This window comes from Pimephales promelas, chromosome 23, assembly GCF_988280905.1.
Source record: "Pimephales promelas chromosome 23, fPimPro1.hap1.1, whole genome shotgun sequence".
Classification (NCBI taxonomy): Eukaryota; Metazoa; Chordata; class Actinopteri; order Cypriniformes; family Leuciscidae; genus Pimephales; species Pimephales promelas.
Window position 1 is genome coordinate 28,971,452 of NC_142791.1, and position 23,100 is coordinate 28,994,551.

The 23,100-nt window shown below is 39.2% G+C and overlaps 2 protein-coding genes and 3 long non-coding RNA genes across 5 annotated transcripts in view; 4 read left to right on the forward strand and 1 right to left on the reverse strand.

The window, feature by feature from the left end:
- Positions 1 to 23,100, reverse strand: part of zdhhc8a (zDHHC palmitoyltransferase 8a) — a 43,882-nt gene that overhangs the window by 15,435 nt on the left and 5,347 nt on the right. The window lies entirely within an intron of this gene.
- LOC120478456 (uncharacterized) lies at positions 1,297 to 2,750 on the forward strand. Its single transcript, XR_005622719.2, has 3 exons — positions 1,297 to 1,678; positions 1,870 to 1,987; positions 2,056 to 2,750. It is a non-coding gene; the product is annotated as an uncharacterized LOC120478456 (long non-coding RNA).
- LOC148969485 (uncharacterized) lies at positions 3,729 to 4,337 on the forward strand. Its single transcript, XR_016149418.1, has 4 exons — positions 3,729 to 3,795; positions 3,906 to 4,073; positions 4,144 to 4,194; positions 4,274 to 4,337. It is a non-coding gene; the product is annotated as an uncharacterized LOC148969485 (long non-coding RNA).
- Positions 4,420 to 8,246, forward strand: LOC120478455 (murinoglobulin-2-like). Its single transcript, XM_089126451.1, has 10 exons — positions 4,420 to 4,625; positions 4,701 to 5,433; positions 5,539 to 5,644; positions 5,755 to 5,922; positions 5,993 to 6,043; positions 6,123 to 6,184; positions 6,258 to 6,470; positions 6,546 to 7,762; positions 7,865 to 7,984; positions 8,095 to 8,246. Exons 6-8 carry the CDS (start codon positions 6,182 to 6,184, stop codon positions 6,678 to 6,680), a joined length of 351 nt encoding a protein of 116 aa, XP_088982577.1. The 5' UTR covers positions 4,420 to 4,625; positions 4,701 to 5,433; positions 5,539 to 5,644; positions 5,755 to 5,922; positions 5,993 to 6,043; positions 6,123 to 6,181; the 3' UTR covers positions 6,681 to 7,762; positions 7,865 to 7,984; positions 8,095 to 8,246.
- LOC148969486 (uncharacterized) lies at positions 8,250 to 9,044 on the forward strand. Its single transcript, XR_016149598.1, has 3 exons — positions 8,250 to 8,472; positions 8,668 to 8,736; positions 8,848 to 9,044. It is a non-coding gene; the product is annotated as an uncharacterized LOC148969486 (long non-coding RNA).

Below are 23,100 nucleotides of genomic sequence, written 5' to 3' on the forward strand. Positions count from 1 at the left end.
AAATAAATAAATAAATAGAACATAAAATATCACAGAGGTCTAATGAGTTATCAGATTGTGTATAATTTTGAAAACCGCCAATGATTGTCTTGTTTTATATCTTTCAAAGCTTTATTATACAAAGTTAACTCCTTCATAAAAACCAAAAAACTTCCTAAATCTACACGTATGTATAAACTGCTTGGCTAAAATTATTAAACTGTTATACATTAAAATAGAGTCTGGTTGAACCAGGCTACATTAAAAAGCCCATAAGTTTCAAGTAGCCTATTATTTTTTTCACCATCATGATCAGGAAGTAACTCGTAATACACTGAAACGAATAACTGAAACTGTATACAGTTATTTTACACAAAATCAATGTTTTAAAATGCTTATTGTATAGTAATGTATAGCATCATAACATTACGTAGAGAGTAGGACGTTTCTTGTTCAATAAAAGCTGTTTCATGTGTAAAATACCCTCCAAATTACGTTAGTGGCGTTATTAGGTTTCAAATCTAAGCTCCGCCCCTCAATTACGTTCCTTGCGCTGGTGTTGGTTAGAATCTAACGCCGCCCCTCACTTCCGGTTCTGGGGTTCTGAAACTGGTGGTGCTGCGGGTCTGCAGCTGGATACTATAGGAATCAACACACACCAATGCTACACGTTTCTTAAGTTGAGTAGATGAACTACCGAGCTCACCGTCTTCATCCAAAGACCTCAAAAGCCACCTCTAATAATCGTTAAAAATTCAAAACACAAAGAACTCGTTAAAAGCAGAGGAAAGCAGCTGAAGAACACCACATATGGGATGTACGATCAGTTCACCAAACAAACTCAAGACCGCAGACGACTTAAAAGCAACACCAAGGGACTTCACCTTAGCGGTCGCCCTACAGGTCGGAAGTGGAATTGTCCATTATCGCTGTCGTAAATCATGTATCCTACTGTCGCGCACGCGCACGCACACACACACGCACACATCTGACGTTTACGTCGATGCATTTGTAAATCAGGAGAAGAGTTTTCGGGAAGGTCTCTTTACGCGCAAATCACTTTCACTCGTATTTACGAATGTTTCATGATCATGAATGAGACTCACTGTGAGGAACTGCAGGCCAACGGTGACGTCACGCGCGTATACCCTCTATTAATAATTTCTGAACATTGAATCATTCATACAAGCATAGAGTAGAAAAGCAATAATTCTAATCATTTGCTCATTGCAACGCAGTGTGACAACATGCCCCGCCTGCACAACTGGGACAAAGTTCTCTTAAATATAGGATTTAAACCCAGCTAGTAGTTTGTTTAAAATTAACACAAGAAACTTTTGCAATGGTTAAATAAATGTTCAGTAATATCTTCAATACATAAGCTATATACTTTTTAAATGTTAATATGTTAATATGGCAACTAGAAAATTCGTCCGCTAACCTCCATAATGTGTCGTGTTTCAAATCAATGCCAGTTGGAACTCCTAATCAAATGATAACATTAATTACTGCCAGGTGGTGAATTAATTAATTGAATTAACGAGATGAGTGCGTTCCTGATCTATTCAAGTCTGAAGAGTGGCTTGATAAGGGTTAGCCTTGGGTGATCTGTCCTCATGGCTGTTAGGGAGATTTGTGTTTGGGAGAAGCTCATTTTCACCCTTTTTCCTCTTTGCTGTTGATGGACTTAAAGAACCAGGTCAGTACCATTAGGATTTGAAGTGAACAGAAGCATTCTGTTTTTATGTTGGAGTTGTTTCCTAAACTTTATAGATGGTGAAAATAAGTTTTGTGAACCATTGAAGCTTTCCTTTGACACCATTACTACTCTTGGTTTGTTTGCCATCCAGTGATCAAATGGATGATGGTCCTGTTTTTTTCCCCCCACAGGTTATTCATGGTGAATTTCCCTGTGGTGATTGAGTCTGGATCTAACTCCAAATTATGCATAACTCCTCTGAAACCCCAAGAGATTGGTAGGGGGTTTTCCCTCTGCTTTTGTTTCCAGGTCTGTCATTAGATGGGTGTGGTTCTTTTTGTCTTGGTTTCTTGTATGTTAACTGAAGTTCTCTACAGGCTCCTTGGGTAGATGGAGATTTGGTGCAGAGGTTGAAGTTCAAGGGGTGGTCGAGGTCGCCTATCTTTGTGTCTCACTGCCTCATTGCTTGTCTGGCTACGTGGTGTGCTCCACCTCCATCACCTCCGGTAATCCCCTTGGTAGTGTTGGGACTCTTCACTCCATGGCTACTCCATTCTGCGACGCCGCTGTGGGATGCAGTCCTGACTGTGGGCTTGGTCTCCGTCTGCCCTTCCCTGCTCAAGGCCATCCCCCCTGGCCGTCACCACCATCTGCACCAACCTTTTGCATGGTTCTCTTCGGGTTTTTATTGCCGTCCGCCCAAGCCGTCCGTCCGTCCACCCGCCCAAGCCGTCCGTCCGTCCGCCCGCCCAAGCCGTCCGTCCGTCCGCCCGCCCAAGCCGTCCGTCCGTCCGCCCGCCCAAGCCGTCCGTCCGTCCGCCCGCCCGAGCCGTCCGTCCGCCCGCCCGAGCCGTCCGTCCGCCCGCCCGAGCCGTCCGTCCGCCCGCCCAAGCCGTCCGTCCGCCCGCCCAAGCCGTCCGTCCGCCCGCCCAAGCCGTCCGTCCGCCCGCCCAAGCCGTCCGTCCGCCCGCCCAAGCCGTCCGTCCGCCCGCCCAAGCCGTCCGTCCGTCCGCCCGCCCAAGCCGTCCGTCCGCCCGCCCAAGCCGTCCGTCCGTCCGCCCGCCCAAGCCGTCCGTCCGTCCGTCCGCCCAAGCCGTCCGTCCGTCCGCCCAAGCCGTCCGTCCGCCCGCCCAAGCCGTCCGTCCGCCCGCCCAAGCCGTCCGTCCGCCCGCCCAAGCCGTCCGTCCGCCCGCCCAAGCCGTCCGTCCGCCCGCCCAAGCCGTCCGTCCGCCCGCCCAAGCCGTCCGTCCGTCCGCCCGCCCAAGCCGTCCGTCCGTCCGCCCGCCCAAGCCGTCCGCCCGCCCAAGCCGTCCGCCCGCCCAAGCCGTCCGCCCGCCCAAGCCGTCCGTCCGTCCGCCCGCCCAAGCCGTCCGTCCGTCCGCCCGCCCAAGCCGTCCGTCCGTCCGCCCGCCCAAGCCGTCCGTCCGCCCGTCCCCCCAAGCCGTCCGTTCATCCAAGCCGTCCGTCCAAGCCGCCCGTCTGTCCAGGTCATCCGTCCAAGCCGCAAGCCGTTGGATAAAATGTAGTCTTTGTTGTAATGGTCGATACTAACTTTTGTTACTGAATGTGATCTTTTAATGTGACGGGCAGAAGTAAGTCCGTCCGTCGGTCCAAGCCGTCCGTAGCTGGAGGAAAGGTTGGTGCAGATGGTGGTGACGGCCAGGGGGGATGGCCTTGAGCAGGGAAGGCCAGACGGAGACCAAGCCCACAGTCAGGACTGCATCCCACGGCGGTAGCGCAGAATGGAGTAGCCATGGAGTGAAGAGTCCCAACACTACCAAGGGGATTACCGGAGGTGATGGAGGTGGAGCACACCACGTAGCCAGAGAAGCGATGAGGCAGTGAGACACAAAGAACTAGGCGACCGTGACTAGGCCGCGACGTCGCAGAATGGAGTAACCATGGAGTGAAGAGTCCCAACACTAGTCTCCCAAGTTTTTGAGGTGAAAAAATACGGTAAGTTGTGTAAGGGAAGTTCAATGACGGATCTGAGGCCTTAATCTAAAGTGCTTTGTTTCTGGTTTAGTTTTGCCCAAGTTTGACGTTCAACACCAAATTTGAAGACCAAATTCAAGTCACATTTCTTGTAAATGTGAATGTTACTGAGGAGGGAACAGGTGAGCTTTTGGCTAATCTGAACTATATACTCTTTATCATCTTTACAAGACATCCACTTTAAGCCACAAAGTTGATATTCTTCACTGTTTGTTTGGACTTTCTCTCGCAGATGTCATGGTCAACATCTGCAATAGTGTCCTTGACAAACAAAGCTGTATATCTCTTGGAGGGGAGCAACTGGCCCAACAAACTGCTGTTGAATCGAACCACAAACAAGAATGGACGGGCTGCGTTCTCCCTAAACACGGCTAATCTTAAGGCTGATCTGAATCTGATGGTATGACTTGTATTTTGTAAAAATTAAGACTTTCTCTAGCATGAAACTGATTAAGTTTGATCTCCCCCAGGCGAGTGCTAATCCATCGTTATAAATCGCCATACTTCACTACAGATACAAGGTTTGTTCAGTTTCTCTTGACAACCCATCGTTTAGTGAACTGACTATAGTGAAGCTCAAATGTGGTGCTTCGCTTCCAGTGACCGTGGAGTATTCATTTGTTGGAGAGGCTGGTATCTACAGCGCTGACATAATCTATATTGTGAGTGGACATTAGTTTTGTAGTTAAGTTTGCTGGTCTATTTGTTCCACAACTTGCACACCTATGTCTTCTGTCAGATCTTATCCAAAGGAGTGATCATCCTCCATGGATTTCAGACGGTTAAAGCAAAGACTGATGATGCAGACACAAGTGGCTCTGTGACGTTCCAGTTGTCCGTCAGCGTTGATATGGCTCCAGCAGTGCAGATTCTGGTCCACAGCGTTCCTCCCAGTGAGAATGTAGTTGCTGCTAGTGTGCTGTTTGATACTGATATGTGTTTCCAGAACCAGGTACTGTATGATGTGGCTATTTTTCAATTTGGGAATGTTGGTGTGTGTCCTACAGCGTGTTGGTCCTTGTTCCAGGTGTCTCTGCAGTTTTCTCAAGCTACGGCTGTTCCTGCGGAGGGAAACGTTCTGATGGTTTCTGCTCAAGCAGGATCTCTGTGTGGTAGATCAGAGCGTCTGGATCATGGAGCCAGGAAGACGTCTGAGTGCTGAAGGGGTGTCTGTGTGCCTCAATCAGGTTTTTCGTTTTGGCTTTTAATCTGGATATTTCAGTGTGTGGCACTTCAGATTAGAATGCCACTTCAGTTTATCCCAGTGTCTGAAGTACAAGGGCCTGAATTTTTATCGCAACTTCAGTGTCGGTATGTCTGTTAGTTTGATTCTTGCTCTAGAATTGGTACATGATTTAAAGATAAAATGTGGTCTTGTGTTGTAATGGTCTATACTAGCTTTTGTTACTGAATGTGGTCTTTTAATATGACTGTCGGAAGGACGTACGTCTATCTGTTCATGCGTCCGTGCGTCCGTCCGTGCATCTATCCGTGCTTTCGTCCGTGCGTCCGTCCTTCCGACACAAAGACCTGAGCGCTGCAGAATGGAGTAGTTATGGAGTGAAGAGTCCCAACACTAGTCTCCCAAGTTTTTGAGGTGGAAAAAATACGGTAAGTTGTTGTGTGAGGGAAGTTCAATGACGGATGTGAGGCCTTAATCTAAAGCACTTTGTTTCTGGTTTAGTTTTGCCAAAGTTTGTAAACGCACCGCAGACCTACAGCGTTGCAGTTATGGGACTGAAAGTTGAGTCTTGTGCCAAGTGAGATGCTTTATTTTCTTTGTCTTGTGGGTGGAATTTTTTTATTTTTTATTTATCATCCTTTTGCCTGTGCTTGACTTAATTGTGTGTTTGTTCTCCTACCAGATGAATGCCACGGGCTGTGCCTCTCTTACGTTTATCAACACCAAATTTGAAGACCAAATGCAAGAAGCATTTCTTGTAAATGTGAATGTTACTGAGGAGGGAACAGGTGAGCTTTTGGCTAATCTGAACTATATACTCTTTATCATCTTTACAAGACATCCACTTTAAGCCACAAAGTTGATAATCTTCACTATTTGTTATGACTTTCTCTCGCAGATGTAATGGTCAAAATCTGCAATGGTGTCCTTGACAAACAAAGCTGTATATCTCTTGGAGGGGAGCAACTGGCCCAACAAACTGCTGTTGAATCGAACCACAAACAAGAATGGACGGGCTGCGTTCTCCCTAAACACTGCTGATCTTAAGGCTGATCTGAATCTCATGGTACGACTTGTATTTTGTAAAAATTAAGACTTTCTCTAACCTGATGCTGATTAAGTTTGATCTTCCCCAGACGAGTGCTGATCCATCGTTATAAATCGTCACACTTCACTACAGATACAAGGTTTGTTCAGTTTCTCTTGACAACCCATCGTTTAGTGAACTGACTATAGTGAAGCTCAAATGTGGTGCTTCGTTTCCAGTGACCGTGGAGTATTCATTTGTTGGAGAGGCTGGTAGCTACAGTGCTGACATAATCTATATGGTGAGTGGACATTAGTTTTGTAGTTAAGTTTGCTGGTCTGTTCCGTAACTTGCACACCTATGTCTTCCGTCAGGTCTTATCCAAAGGAGTGATCATCCTCCATGGATTTCAGACGGTTAAAGCAAAGACTGGTGATGCGGTCACAAACGGCTCTGTGACGTTCCAGTTGTCCGTCAGCGTCGATATGGCTCCAGCAGTGCAGATTCTGGTCTACAGCGGTCTTCCCAGTGAGAATGTAGTTGCTGCTAGTGTGCCGTTTGATACTGATATGTGTTTCCAGAACCAGGTACTGTATGATGAGGCTATTTTTCGATTTGGGAGTGTTGGTGTGTGTCCTACAGCGTGTTGGTCCTTGTTCCAGGTGTCTCTGCAGTTTTCTCCAGCTACGGCTGTTCCTGCGGAGGGAAACGTTCTGATGGTTTCTGCTCAAGTAGGATCTCTGTGTGGTAGATCAGAGCGTCTGGATCATGGAGCCAGGAAGACGTCTGAGTGCTGAAGGGGTGTCTGTGTGCCTCAATCAGGTTTTTCGTTTTGGCTTTTAATCTGGATATTTCAGTGTGTGGCACTTCAGATTAGAATGCCACTTCAGTTTATCCCAGTGTCTGAAGTACAAGGGCCTGAATTTTTATCGCAACTTCAGTGTCGGTATGTCTGTTAGTTTGATTCTTGCTCTAGAATTGGTACATGATTTAAAGATAAAATGTGGTCTTGTGTTGTAATGGTCTATACTAGCTTTTGTTACTGAATGTGGTCTTTTAATATGACTGTCGGAAGGACGTACGTCTATCCATTCATGCGTCCGTCCGTGCATCTATCCGTGCGTCCGGCCGTGCATCCGTCCGTGCGTCCGTCCGTCCGTGCATCTATCCGTCCGTGCATCTATCCGTCTGTCCGTCCGTCCGTCCGTCCGTGCGTGCATCTATCTGTCCGTGCATCTGTCCGTCCGTGCGTCCGTCCGTCCGTGCGTCTGTCCGTCCGTCCATGCATCTATCCGTCCGTGCATCCATCCGTCCATGCATCTATCCGTCCGTGCGTCCGTCCGTGCATCCATCCGTCCGTGCATCTATCCGTCCATGCATCTATCCGTCCGTGCGTCCGTCCGTGCGTCCGTCCGTGCATCCATCCGTCCGTGCATCTATCCGTCCATGCATCTATCCATCCGTGCATCTGTCCGTCCGTGCATCTATCCGTCCGTGCATCTATCCGTCCGTGCATCTGTCCGTCCGTGCATCTATCCGTCCGTGCATCTATCCGTCCGTGCGTCCGTCCGTCCATGCATCTATCCGTCCGTGCATCCGTCCGTCCGTGCATCTATCCGTCCGTGCGTCCGTCCTTCTGACACAAAGACCTGAGCGCTGCAGAATGGAGTAGTTATGGAGTGAAGAGTCCCAACACTAGTCTCCCAAGTTTTTGAGGTGGAAAAAATACGGTAAGTTGTTGTGTGAGGGAAGTTCAATGACGGATGTGAGGCCTTAATCTAAAGCACTTTGTTTCTGGTTTAGTTTTGCCAAAGTCTGTAAACGCACCGCAGACCTACAGCGTTGCAGTTATGGGACTGAAAGTTGAGTCTTGTGCCAAGTGAGATGCTTTATTTTTCTTGTCTTGTGGTTGGAATTTATTTATTTATTTTTTATCCTTTTGCCTGTGCTTGACTTAATTGTGTGTTTGTTCTCCTACCAGATGAATGCCACGGGCTGTGCCTCTCTTACTGTTGATAATTCAGTGTTTTCAACACCAAATTTGAAGACCAAATGCAAGAAGCATTTCTTGTAAATGTGAATGTTACTGAGGAGGGAACAGGTGAGCTATTGGCTGATCTGAACCATATACTCTTTATCATCTTTACAAGACATGCACTTTAAGCCACAAAGTTGATATTCTTCACTGTTTGTTTGGACTTTCTCTCGCAGATGTAATGGTCAAAATCTGCAATGGTGTCCTTTACAAACAAAGCTGTATATCTCTTGGAGGGGAGCAACTGGCCCAACAAACTGTTGTAGAATCGAACCACAAACAAGAATGGACGGGCTGCGTTCTCCATAAACACGGCTAATCTTAAGGCTGATCTGAATCTGATGGTACGACTTGTATTTTGTAAAAATTAAGACTTTCTTTTGCATGATGCTGATTAAGTTTGATCTTCCCCAGGGGAGTGCTAATCCATCGTTATAAATCGCCATACTTCACTACAGCGGATTCGCCCTCGCTGCTCATGCTGTTGATCCTCAGAGTCTGGGTGGTCTTAGCTGGGAACTGGGTTGTTGGCGTTGTTGTCCACCGTTACGACGGTGAGTGGTAATCCACAGGACGCCAGCACCCACTCCACGAATTCTGAATTTCTACTCGTATGAAATGAGGTCTTTATACACCCCTTAGGTCAATTAATATCTCCAAATTGCTGCAGTAAAATGGTTTGAAATGAAGTGTTTATACTGTATGGGATGTCCCCTATTAGAAATAACCTTTTATTTTCTACTTATTAGGTATTTATGTGCTTCTGAAGTTGAATAATGCGACATTTCTCCAAAATACTGCAGTAAAATGGTGTCACGGTTGGTAAATCCTAAGTCTACTTCTTGTCTCGTGTTTCTGTTATTATTATGGGTGTGCCGCTCAATCAGCGCTTATCAGCAATGTGTATATCTTCTCATCTCCTTTGTCAGATCGGTGTTTGTGGTTCCCGGTGTGTGTCTCGGGTCTCGCTCAGCCGTGTTCTTCCCTGGTTCTTGTTCGCCATTTCTTGGATCACTGTTCGTCGTTGGATTTCTCCACCACTGCACCTGACCATTGGAGTCCCTGTGTCGCTAACCTGTGTTCCTGGATAGAGACTGTTACTTGTCATTTATTATAAATAAAAGAGTCAACTGCATTTGCTTCCGTCTGATCTATCATGACAAATGGAGTCTATACTGTATGGGACGCCCCTACAAGAACTGACCATTAGTCTACTTATTAGAAATGAGGTATTTATGTGCCTCTAAAGTCGAATAATGTGACGTTTCTCCAAAATGCTGCAGTAAAATGAAAAAGAAATGTAAGAAAGAAAAGTAGTCGTTACTGTCCACATCCACGCATGGTAATTTTGTTAACATTTTTTGCTGCTCCAGAAAATGAAAACAATTAAATTTTTGTTTTTAAAAACCTAAAAGATTAGGGGCGTTTGATAACATTCGATTTGATAACTCCGCCCCTCGAAGGGCTTGCGGGGATAGTATCATAAACAAACACACTTCTAAATACAACAACTTAAATATGATCAGTTTCACCTCAGAAAGTATTTGGCAAACATTTTACAATACAAAAAAAGACCAATCACCCATTCCCACCCATTTTGTACACTTTAAGTAAAACTACACAGGACCCTCAAGAAATCAATAATACCCTTCGCCAGTTCTACAGCTCTTTGTACACTACCGGCACTTAACCTCTACTGACTCTTTTCTTAATAATCTGGACCTTCCCTCATTAACCACAGAACAATCAAACTCTTTATTAAAACTCATCAAACCTGAAGAACTCAAAGCCTTACAAAGCAAATCACCGGGACTATCTCATCACAGAAATCCAAACCACATGTACCATTCCCACATATATGAAGAACACGGCGCTCATTACCGATTTACGGAAACCCAACACACATCCGCTATCATTAATCAACACTGATCTGAAGATTATCACAAAGACTCTAGCGACCAGGATTGAAACCGTTACGCGTTCACTGATTCATCCAGACCAGACAGACTTCATCACAAACAGAAATGCAACAGACTTTTCAATCTTATCAGTATTGACCAAGGACAGCCACAAAAAACTATAGTTGCATCACTAGATGCAGAAAAAGCATCGACGCGGTCAACTGGACATTCTTATTCACCACCCTCCGTGAATTTGGTTTTGGAGAGTCTTTCATCCAATGGATAACACTATACACTTCACCAAGCTTCACTCGGAGGATCCGGACGGGGACGCCCACTCCCTCCATCTCTCTTTGCCATATTCACTGAACCACTTGAAGCAGAAATACGCCACAACAACTAAATTAAAGGAATCCAAGTCAGCAACTCTAAACACAAAATGAGTCTATATGCAGATGATTAACTATACTCACAAACTCCATCCCAATCACTCAACGTCATCAACAAATTCTCAAAAATCTCTGGAACAAATCCACTATACCTCCGCTATCAGGAGAAGATGTGGACTCACGACCCTTCCCTTGCCCTCAACACGGGTCACATCCAGTACTTAGGCATATTAATGTCCCCCAGGCCGTCAGAGCTCTACAACCTCAATTATGCCTCACTCCTCAAGAAAATAGAAGATGATTATAAACGATGGACGAGCTCCCACTAATAGGCCGTATCGAAATCTAGACGCACCCTAGCGGCAGCAAAGATTATTCAGCAGCCAGTGTGGTCTATCAACGTCGAGCTGGAAAACCCAAACTCTGATCCGGCCAATCACATCGGGTATAGAGTTGGTGGGCGGGATTAACATAATGACGGCAGAGTTGTGACGTTCCGCATGATTTCCACAAAGAAGATGGTGCTGGCGAACAGCGGTCTTTCGAAGCGGCTTTGGCCGCGACTCTGGAGGACTTGGGAGTTAAGAGAGCGTCACGTAAGTCATTCTTAAAAAAGGAAGATGTGTTCGGAGTTGATGACCGGATATGGCAAAAGTTTAATATATCAACTAGCTCCGCTGGTGGAAAACGCATCCCAGATACTCAGGTACGTCTGCAAGACGTCTGTTAAAGATCCCTTCATCTGGAAAGCTCTTCATCTGCTGTTTACGAACATCTGATTGAATAGACGTCTCTGTGATGTATGTGTGCTATCAGGGATGGGACAGCGCAGTCTCATCATATCATATAACTGACGTTTTGGGACGTCTTTTGACCATACGTCAATATTCGCCTTTTTAGGGCCCCCTTAAACGTCGGTAGATGAGGTTATGGGATCCTAACTCTAAACCTAACCCGTCACCTAACTGACGTTAAAGGTAAAGCGTCAGTTGTCATCACATCCACCGACGTTTAAGGGGGCACTAAAAAGGCGGATATTGACGTATGGTCAAAAGACGTCCCAAGACGTCAGTTATATGACTTTTTGGGATGAGACCGTGTTACTCAATGATCTGATTGGTTGTAGCGCTGTCCTATTGCGTGCAGAGGGATACTGAAAGACAGCCGTTAATCCCGGCCCTCGGATTGAGGTGTGCCAATTGCGAGTTCCCAGACCTAAGATCTTGATGTCGGTCTGGCTTGCCAGGCTACCGTATCACAACAATCAAAATGGAAATTCTTCCCCAGATCAATTCCCTATTTTCAATGATTCTGATTACATCGACGGACTATTGGTTCAAAAAACTAGATTCCCTCACCACCCACTTCTACTGGAAAAAAAACACCAACATAAACTAGAAAAAAAAGTTTGATGACAAACTTTAAGTTGGCTTGAGAAAGCCGGACCAGAGCGTTTGAAGTTTTGAAGTTTGAATGAAGTTTTAAAGATAGATTAGAAAGAAAGAAAGAAAGATGGATAGATTAGTTAGAAAGAAATATAGATAGATAGATAGATAGATAGATAGATAGATAGATAGATAGATAGATAGATGTTTTCGGCAAGAATCTAACATGATTAGCATGTAGCTAGCTTGATGCTAATTTGATTAGCATGTAGTTAAGATGATTAGCATGTTGTTAGCATGATTAGCATGTAGCTAGCATCATAATAGCATGATTAGCATGTTGCTAGCATCATGCTAACGTGTTTTTATCAAGAAGCTAGCATGACTAGCATGTAGCTAGCATCATGCTAACCTGATTAGCATGTTGCTAGCATCATGCTAGCATGTTTTAGCAAGAAGCTAGAATGATTAGCATGTAGCTAGCATCATGCTAGCATGATTAGCATGTTGCTAGCATCATGTTAGCATGTTTTTAGCAAGAAGCTAGCATGATTAGCATGTAGCTAGCATCATGCTACCATGATTAGCATGTAGCTAGCATCATAATAACATTATTAGCATGTTGTTAGCATCATGCTAACATGTTTTTAGCAAGAAGCTAACATCATTAGCATGTAGCTAGCATCAAGCTAGCATGATAAGCATGTTTTTAGCAAGAAGCTAGCATGACTAGCATGTAGCTAACATCATAATAGCATGATTAGCATGTGGCTAGCATCATGCTAGCATGTTTTTAGCAAGAAGCTAGCATGATTAGCATGTAGCTAACATCATAATAGCATGATTAGCATGTTGCTAGCATTATGCTAGCATGTTTTTAGCAAGAAGCTAACATGATTAGCATGTAGCTAGCATCAAGCTAGCATGATTAGCATGTTTTTAGCAAGAAGCTAGCATGACTAGCATGTAGCTAACATCATAATAGCATGATTAGCATGTTGCTAGCATCATGCTAACATGTTTTTAGGAAGAAGCTAGCATGATTAGCATGTAGCTAGCATCATGCTAGCATGATTAGCATGTTGCTAGCAAGAAGCTAGCATGATTAACATGTAGCTAGCATCATGCTAGCATGATTAGCATGTAGCTAGCATCATAATAACATGATTAGCATGTTGCTAGCATCATGCTAGCATGTTTTTAGCAAGAAGCTAGCAGGATTAGCATGTAGCTAGCATCATGTTAGCATGATTAGCATGTAGCTAGCATCATAATAACATGATTAGCATGTTGCTAGCATCATGCTAGCATGTTTTTAGCAAGAAGCTAGCATGATTAGCATGTAGCTAGCATCATGCTAGCATGATTAGCATGTAGCTAGCATCATGCTAGCATGTTTTTAGCAAGAAGCTAGCATGATTAGCATGTAGCTAGCATCATGCTAGCATGATTAGCATGTAGCTAGCATCATGCTAGCATGTTTTTAACAAGAAGCTAACATGATTAGCAGAAAGCTAGCATGATTAGCATGTTATTAGCATCAAGAAAGAAAGAAAGAACGAAAGAGAAAGAAAGAATTTTTAGAAAGAAAGATGCATAGATTAGTTAGAAAGAAAGATGGATAGATTTGTTAGAAAGAAAGCTGGATAGATTAGTTAGAAAGAAACATGGATAGATTTGTTAGAAAGAAAGAAAGAAAGAAAGAAAGAAAGAAAGAAAGAAAGAAAGAAAGAAAGAAAGAAAGAAAGAGAAAGAAAGTATTGTTAGAAAGAAAGATGGATAGATTACTTGGGTAGAAATAAAGAACGATAGATTTGTTAGAAAGAAAGATGGATAGATTAGTTAGAAAGAAAGATGTATAGATTTGTTAGAAAGAAAGATGGATAGAATTGTTAGAAAGAAAGATGGATAGATTAGTTAGGTAGAAAGAAAGAACGATAGATTTGTTAGAAAGAAAGAACGATAGATTATTTAGAAAGAAAGATGGATAGATTAGTTAGAAAGAAAGATGGATAGATTAGTAAGAAAGAAAGATGGATAGATTAGTTAGAAAGAAAGATGGATAGATTAGTTAGAAAAAAAGATGGATAGATTTGCTAGAAAGAAAGATGGATAGATTTGTTAGAAAGAAAGATGGATAGATTTGTTAGAAAGAAAGATGGATAGATTAGTTAGGTAGAAAGAAAGATGGATAGATTAGGTAGAAAGAAAGATGGATAGATTTGTTAGAAAGAAAGATGGATAGATTAGTTAGAAAGAAAAATGGATAGATTAGTTAGGTAGAAAGAAAGATGGATAGATTATGTAGAAAGAAAGATGGATAGATTTGTTAGAAAGAAAGATGGATAGATTAGTTAGAAAGAAAAATGGATAGATTTGTTAGAAAGAAAGATGGATAGATTAGGTAGAAAGAAAGATGGATAGATTTGTTAGAAAGAAAGATGGATAGATTAGTTAGAAAGAAAAATGGATAGATTAGTTAGGTAGAAAGAAAGATGGATAGATTAGGTAGAAAGAAAGATGGATAGATTTGTTAGAAAGAAAGATGGATAGATTAGTTAGAAAGAAAAATGGATAGATTAGTTAGAAAGAAAGATGGATAGATTAGGTAGAAAGAAAGATGGATAGATTAGGTAGAAAGAAAGATGGATAGATTAGGTAGAAAGAAAGATGGATAGATTAGGTAGAAAGAAAGATGGATAGATTAGGTAGAAAGAAAGATGGATAGATTAGGTAGAAAGAAAGATGGATAGATTAGGTAGAAAGAAAGATGGATAGATTTGTTAGAAAGAAAGATGGATAGATTAGTTAGAAAGAAAGATGGATAGATTTGTTAGAAAGAAAGATGGATAGATTTGTTAGAAAGAAAGATGGATAGATTTGTTAGAAAGAAAGATGGATAGATTAGGTAGAAAGAAAGATGGATAGATTTGTTAGAAAGAAAGATGGATAGATTAGTTAGAAAGAAAAATGGATAGATTAGTTAGGTAGAAAGAAAGATGGATAGATTAGGTAGAAAGAAAGATGGATAGATTTGTTAGAAAGAAAGATGGATAGATTTGTTAGAAAGAAAGATGGATAGATTTGTTAGAAAGAAAGATGGATAGATTAGTTAGAAAGAAAAATGGATAGATTTGTTAGAAAGAAAGATGGATAGATTAGGTAGAAAGAAAGATGGATAGATTTGTTAGAAAGAAAGATGGATAGATTAGTTAGAAAGAAAAATGGATAGATTAGTTAGGTAGAAAGAAAGATGGATAGATTAGGTAGAAAGAAAGATGGATAGATTTGTTAGAAAGAAAGATGGATAGATTAGTTAGAAAGAAAAATGGATAGATTAGTTAGGTAGAAAGAAAGATGGATAGATTAGGTAGAAAGAAAGATGGATAGATTTGTTAGAAAGAAAGATGGATAGATTAGGTAGAAAGAAAGATGGATAGATTAGGTAGAAAGAAAGATGGATAGATTAGGTAGAAAGAAAGATGGATAGATTAGGTAGAAAGAAAGATGGATAGATTTGTTAGAAAGAAAGATGGATAGATTAGTTAGAAAGAAAGATGGATAGATTTGTTAGAAAGAAAGATGGATAGATTTGTTAGAAAGAAAGATGGATAGATTTGTTAGAAAGAAAGATGGATAGATTTGTTAGAAAGAAAGATGGATAGATTTGTTAGAAAGAAAGATGGATAGATTAGGTAGAAAGAAAGATGGATAGATTTGTTAGAAAGAAAGATAGATAGATTAGTTAGGTAGAAAGAAAGATGGATAGATTAGGTAGAAAGAAAGATGGATAGATTAGGTAGAAAGAAAGATGGATAGATTAGGTAGAAAGAAAGATGGATAGATTTGTTAGAAAGAAAGATGGATAGATAGATAGATAGATAGATAGATAGATAGATAGATAGATAGATAGATAGATAGATAGATAGATAGATAGATAGATCATTAGTTCATATAGAATGGTAGTTTAATTGAGTCTAGGGCTTCAGGGAATTTAGATTTGAGTTTTTGTTGTACGCTATTGGGCCACCGTAGTCTTGGCTCAATTTGACCATGCTGCAATGAAAGTCAATGGGATTTTTATGATTTTTAATATTAATTTTTAAGAAATCTGAAAGTCGAATCAGTCTAAAAAGATATAGCACACTAAGTCAGAACAGTCTGAAGGTCTGACCCGAGTTTGGAGTTTGTAGAGTCAAAGCTCTAGGAGGAGTTAGAGTCAGAAAATTTTGAGTAAGAAGAATAATAATAACTAGAAAAAAAAGTTTGATGACAAACTTTAAGTTGGCTTGAGAAAGCCGGACCAGAGCGTTTGAAGTTTTGAAGTTTGAATGAAGTTTTAAAGATAGATTAGAAAGAAAGAAAGAAAGAAAGAAAGAAAGAAAGAAAGAAAGAAAGATGGATAGATTAGTTAGAAAGATAGATTAGTTAGAAAGAAATATAGATAGATAGATAGATAGATAGATAGATAGATAGATAGATAGATAGATAGATAGATGTTTTTGGCAAGAAGCTAACATGATTAGCATGTAGCTAGCTTGATGCTAATTTGATTAGCATGTAGTTAAGATGATTAGCATGTTGTTAGCATGATTAGCATGTAGCTAGCATCATAATAGCATGATTAGCATGTTGCTAGCATCATGCTAACGTGTTTTTATCAAGAAGCTAGCATGACTAGCATGTAGCTAGCATCTTGCTAACATGATTAGCATGTTGCTAGCATCATGCTAGCATGTTTTAGCAAGAAGCTAGAATGATTAGCATGTAGCTAGCATCATGCTAGCATGATTAGCATGTTGCTAGCATCATGTTAGCATGTTTTTAGCAAGAAGCTAGCATGATTAGCATGTAGCTAGCATCATGCTACCATGATTAGCATGTAGCTAGCATCATAATAACATTATTAGCATGTTGTTAGCATCATGCTAACATGTTTTTAGCAAGAAGCTAACATCATTAGCATGTAGCTAGCATCAAGCTAGCATGATTAGCATGTTTTTAGCAAGAAGCTAGCATGACTAGCATGTAGCTAACATCATAATAGCATGATTAGCATGTTGCTAGCATCATGCTAACATGTTTTTAGCAAGAAGCTAGCATGATTAGCATGTAGCTAACATCATAATAGCATGATTAGCATGTTGCTAGCATTATGCTAACATGTTTTTAGCAAGAAGCTAACATGATTAGCATGTAGCTAGCATCAAGCTAGCATGATTAGCATGTTTTTAGCAAGAAGCTAGCATGACTAGCATGTAGCTAACATCATAATAGCATGATTAGCATGTTGCTAGCATCATGCTAACATGTTTTAGGAAGAAGCTAGCATGATTAGCATGTAGCTAGCATCATGCTAGCATGATTAGCATGTTGCTAGCAAGAAGCTAGCATGATTAACATGTAGCTAGCATCATGCTAGCATGATTAGCATGTAGCTACCATCATAATAACATGATTAGCATGTTGCTAGCATCATGCTAGCATGTTTTTAGCAAGAAGCTAGCAGGATTAGCATGTAGCTAGCATCATGCTAGCATGATTAGCATGTAGCTAGCATCATAATAACATGATTAGCATGTTGCTAGCATCATGCTAGCATGTTTTTAGCAAGAAGCTAGCATGATTAGCATGTAGCTAGCATCATGCTAGCATGATTAGCATGTAGCTAGCATCATACTAGCATGTTTTTAGCAAGAAGCTAACATGATTAGCATGTAGCTAGCATGATTAGCATGTAGCTAGCATCATGCTAGCATGTTTTTAACAAGAAGCTAACATGATTAGCGGAAAGCTAGCATGATTAGCATGTTATTAGAATCAAGAAAGAACGAAAGAGAAAGAAAGAATTTTTAGAAAGAAAGATGCATAGATTAGTTAGAAAGAAAGATGGATAGATTTGTTAGAAAGAAAGAAAGAAAGAAAGAAAGAAAGAGAAAGAAAGTATTGTTAGAAAGAAAGATGGATAGATTACTTGGGTAGAAAGAAAGAACGATAGATTTGTTAGAAAGAAAGATGGATAGATTAGTTAGAAAGAAAGATGGATAGATTTGTTAGAAAGAAAGATGGATAGAATTGTTAGAAAGAAAGATGGATAGATTAGTAAGAAAGAAAGATGGATAGATTAGTTAGAAAGAAAGATGGATAGATTTGTTAGAAAGAAAGATGGATAGATTAGTTAGAAAGAAAGATGGATAGATTTGTTAGAAAGAAAGATGGATAGATTAGTTAGAAAGAAAGATGGATAGATTAGTTAGAAAGAAAGATGGATAGATTTGCTAGAAAGAAAGATGGATAGATTTGTTAGAAAGAAAGATGGATAGATTAGTTAGAAAGAAAGATGGATAGATTAGTTAGGTAGAAAGAAAGATGGATAGATTAGGTAGAAAGAAAGATGGATAGATTAGGTAGAAAGAAAGATGGATAGATTAGTTAGGTAGAAAGAAAGATGGATAGATTATGTAGAAAGAAAGATGGATAGATTAGGTAGAAAGAAAGATGGATAGATTTGTTAGAAAGAAAGATGGATAGATTAGTTAGAAAGAAAGATGGATAGATTAGTTAGAAAGAAAGATGGATAGATTTGTTAGAAAGAAAGATGGATAGATTTGTTAGAAAGAAAGATGGATAGATTAGTTAGAAAGAAAGATGGATAGATTTGTTAGAAAGAAAGATGGATAGATTAGTTAGAAAGAAAGATGGATAGATTAGTTAGGTAGAAAGAAAGATGGATAGATTTGTTAGAAAGAAAGATGGATAGATTTGTTAGAAAGAAAGATGGATAGATTAGTTAGAAAGAAAGATGGATAGATTAGTTAGGTAGAAAGAAAGATGGATAGATTTGTTAGAAAGAAAGATGGATAGATTAGTTAGGTAGAAAGAAAGATGGATAGATTTGTTAGAAAGAAAGATGGATAGATTAGTTAGGTAGAAAGAAAGATGGATAGATTTGTTAGAAAGAAAGATGGATAGATTAGTTAGAAAGAAAGATGGATAGATTAGTTAGAAAGAAAGATGGATAGATTTGTTAGAAAGAAAGATGGATAGATTAGTTAGAAAGAAAGATGGATAGATTTGTTAGAAAGAAAGATGGATAGATTAGTTAGAAAGAAATATGGATAGATTAGTTAGAAAGAAAGATGGATAGATTAGGTAGAAAGAAAGATGGATAGATTAGTTAGAAAGAAAGATGGATAGATTTGTTAGAAAGAAAGATGGATAGATTAGTTGGAAAGAAAGATGGATAGATTTGTTAGAAAGAAAGATGGATAGATTAGTTAGAAAGAAAGATGGATAGATTAGGTAGAAAGAAAGATGGATAGATTTGTTAGAAATAAAGATGTATAGATTTGTTAGAAAGAAAGATGGATAGATTTGTTAGAAAGAAAGATGGATAGATTAGTTAGGTAGAAAGAAAGATGGATAGATTAGGTAGAAAGAAAGATGGATAGATTTGTTAGAAAGAAAGATGGATAGATTTGTTAGAAAGAAAGATGGATAGATTTGTTAGAAAGAAAGATGGATAGATTAGTTAGAAAGAAAGATGGATAGATTAGTTAGGTAGAAAGAAAGATGGATAGATTAGGTAGAAAGAAAGATGGATAGATTTGTTAGAAAGAAAGATGGATAGATTAGTTAGAAAGAAAGATGGATAGATTTGTTAGAAAGAAAGATGGATAGATTAGTTAGATAGATAGATAGATAGATAGATAGATAGATAGATAGACAGATAGACAGATAGATAGATAGATAGATAGATAGATAGATAGATAGATAGATAGACAGACAGACAGACAGACAGACAGACAGACAGACAGACAGACAGACAGACAGACAGACAGACAGACAGACAGACAGATAGACAGACAGACAGACAGACAGACAGACAGACAGACAGACAGACAGACAGATAGATAGATAGATAGATAGATAGATAGATAGATAGATAGATAGTTCATTAGTTCATATAGAATGGTAGTTTAATTGAGTCTAGGGCTTCAGGGAATTTAGATTTGAGTTTTTGTTGTACGCTATTGGGCCACCGTAGTCTTGGCTCAATTTGACCATGCTGCAATGAAAGTCAATGGGATTTTTATGATTTTTAATATTAATTTTTAAGAAATCTGAAAGTCGAATCAGTCTAAAAAGATATAGCACACTAAGTCAGAACAGTCTGAAGGTCTGACCCGAGTTTGGAGTTTGTAGAGTTAAAGCTCTAGGAGGAGTTAGAGTCAGAAAATTTTGAGTAAGAAGAATAATAATAACTAGAAAAAAAAGTTTGATGACACAAACTTTAAGTTGGCTTGAGAAAGCCGGACCAGAGCGTTTGAAGAATTTTGAAGTTTGAATTAAGTTGGAAAAAGATGGAATTAGAAATAAAGAAAGAAAGAAAGAAAGAAAGATGGATAGATTAGTTAGAAAGATAGATTAGTTAGAAAGATAGATAGAAAGATAGATAGATAGATAGATGTTATTGACAAGAAGCTAACATGATTAACATGTAGCTAGCATCATGCTAGCATAATTAGCATGTAGCTAGCATCATGCTAGCATGATTAACATGTAGCTAGCATCATAATAACATGATTAGCATGTTGCTAGCATCATGCTAGAATGTTTTTAGCAAGAAGCTAGCATGATTAGCATGTAGCTAGCATCATGCTAGCATGTTTTTAGCAAGAAGCTAGCGTGATTAGCATGTAGCTAGTATCATGCTAGCATGATTAACATGTTGTTAGCAAGAAGCTACCATGATTAGCATGTAGCTAGCATCATGCTAGCATGTTGTTAGCAAGAAGTTAGCATGATTATCATGTAGCTAGCATCATGCTAGCATGATTAGCATGTAGCTAGCATCATGCTAGCATGTTATTAGCAAGAAGCTAGCATGATTAGCATGTAGCTAGCATCATGCTAGCATGATTAGCATGTAGCTAACATCATGCTAGCATGATTAGCATGTTGCTAGCAAGAAGCTAGCATGATTAGCATGTAGCTAGCATCATGCTAGCGTGTTATTAGCAAGAAGCTAGCATGATTAGCATGTAGCTAGCATCATGCTAACATGATTAGCATGTTGCTAGCATCATGCTAGCATGTTTTTAGCAAGAAGCTAGCATGATTAGCATGTAGCTAGCATCATGCTAGCATGATTAGCATGTAGCTAGCATCATGCTAGCATGTTTTTAGCAAGAAGCTAGCATGATTAGCATGTAGCTAGCATCATGCTAGCATGATTAGCATGTTGCTAGCAAGAAGCTAGCATGATTAGCATGTAGCTATCATCATGCTAGCATGATTAGCATGTAGCTAGCATCATGCTAGCATGTTTTTAGCAAGAAGCTATCATGATTAGCATGTAGCTAGCATCATGCTAACATGATTAGCATGTTGCTAGCATCATGCTAGCATGATTAGCATGTAGCTAGCATCATAATAACATGATTAGCATGTTGTTAGCATCATACTAGCATGTTTTTAGCAAGAAGCTAACATGATTAGCATGTAGCTAGCATCATGCTAGCATGATTGGCATGTTGCTAGCATCATGCTAGCATGTTTTTAGCAAGAAGCTAGCATGATTAGCATGTAGCTAGCATCATGCTAGCATGTTTTTAACAAGAAGCTAACATGATTAGCATAAAGCAAGAAAGAAAGAAAGAAAGAAAGAAAGAAAGAAAGAAAGAAAGAAAGAAAAAGATTTGTTTGAAAGAAAGAAAGAAAGATGGAATTGTTAGAAAGAAAGAAAGAAAGAAAGAAAGATAGAATTGTTAGAAAGAAAGAAAGAAAGAAAAAGAAAGAAAGAAAGAAAGAAAGTGAAAGAAAGAATTGTTAGAAAGAAAGATGCATAGATTAGTTAGAAAGAAAGATGGATAGATTTGTTAGAAAGAAAGATGGATAGATTAGTTAGAAAGAAAGATGGATATATTTGTTAGAAAGAAAGATGGATAGATTTGTTAGAAAGAAAGAACGATAGATTTGTTAGAAAGAAATATGGATAGATTTGATAGAAAGAAAGATGGATAGATTAGTTAGAAAGAAAGATGGATAGATTTGTTAGAAAGAAAGATGGATAGATTAGTTAGAAAGAAAAATGGATAGATTAGTTAGGTAGAAAGAAAGATGGATAGATTTGTTAGAGAGAAAGATGGATAGATTAGTTAGAAAGAAAGATGGATAGGTTTGTTAGAAAGAAAGATGGATAGATTAGTAAGAAAGAAAGATGGATAGATTAGTAAGAAAGAAAGATGGATAGATTAGTTAGGTAGAAAGAAAGAACGATAGATTAGTTAGAAAGAAAGATGGATAGATTAGTTAGAAAGAAAGATGGATAGATTAGTAAGAAAGAAAGATGGATAGATTAGTAAGAAAGAAAGATGGATAGATTTGTTAGAAAGAAAGATGGATATATTTGTTAGAAAGAACGATGATAGATTAGTTAGGTAGAAAGAAAGAACGATAGATTAGTTAGAAAGAAAGATGGATAGGTTTGTTAGAAAGAAAGATGGATAGATTAGTTAGAAAGAAAGATGGATAGATTAGTAAGAAAGAAAGATGGATAGATTTGTTAGAAAGAAAGATGGATAGATTTGTTAGTTAGAAAGAAAGATGGATAGATTAGTTAGAAAGAAAGATGGATAGATTTGTTAGAAAGAAAGATGGATAGATTTGTTAGAAAGAACGATGGATAGATTAGTTAGTTAGAAAGAAAGATGGATAGATTAGTTAGAAAGAAAGATGGATAGATTAGTTAGAAAGAAAGATGGATAGATTTGTTAGAAAGAAAGATGGATAGATTTGTTAGAAAGAACGATGGATAGATTAGTTAGAAAGAAAGATGGATAGATTTGTTAGAAAGAAAGATGGATAGATTTGTTAGAAAGAAAGATGGATAGATTTGTTAGAAAGAACGATGGATAGATTAGTTAGAAAGAAAGATGGATAGATTTGTTAGAAAGAAAGATGGACAGATTTGTTAGAAAGAAAGATGGATAGATTAGTTAGAAAGAAAGATGGATAGATTTGTTAGAAAGAAAGATGGATAGATTTGTTAGAAAGAACGATGGATAGATTAGTTAGTTAGAAAGAAAGATGGATAGATTAGTTAGAAAGAAAGATGGATAGATTTGTTAGAAAGAAAGATGGATAGATTTGTTAGAAAGAACGATGGATAGATTAGTTAGAAAGAAAGATGGATAGATTTGTTAGAAAGAAAGATGGACAGATTTGTTAGAAAGAAAGATGGATAGATTAGTTAGAAAGAAAGATGGATAGATTTGTTAGAAAGAAAGATGGATAGATTTGTTAGAAAGAACGATGGATAGATTAGTTAGTTAGAAAGAAAGATGGATAGATTAGTTAGAAAGAAAGATGGATAGATTAGTTAGAAAGAAAGATGGATAGATTAGTTAGAAAGAAAGATGGATAGATTAGTTAGAAAGAAAGATGGATAGATTAGGTAGAAAGAAAGATGGATAGATTAGTTAGAAAGAAAGAACGATAGATTA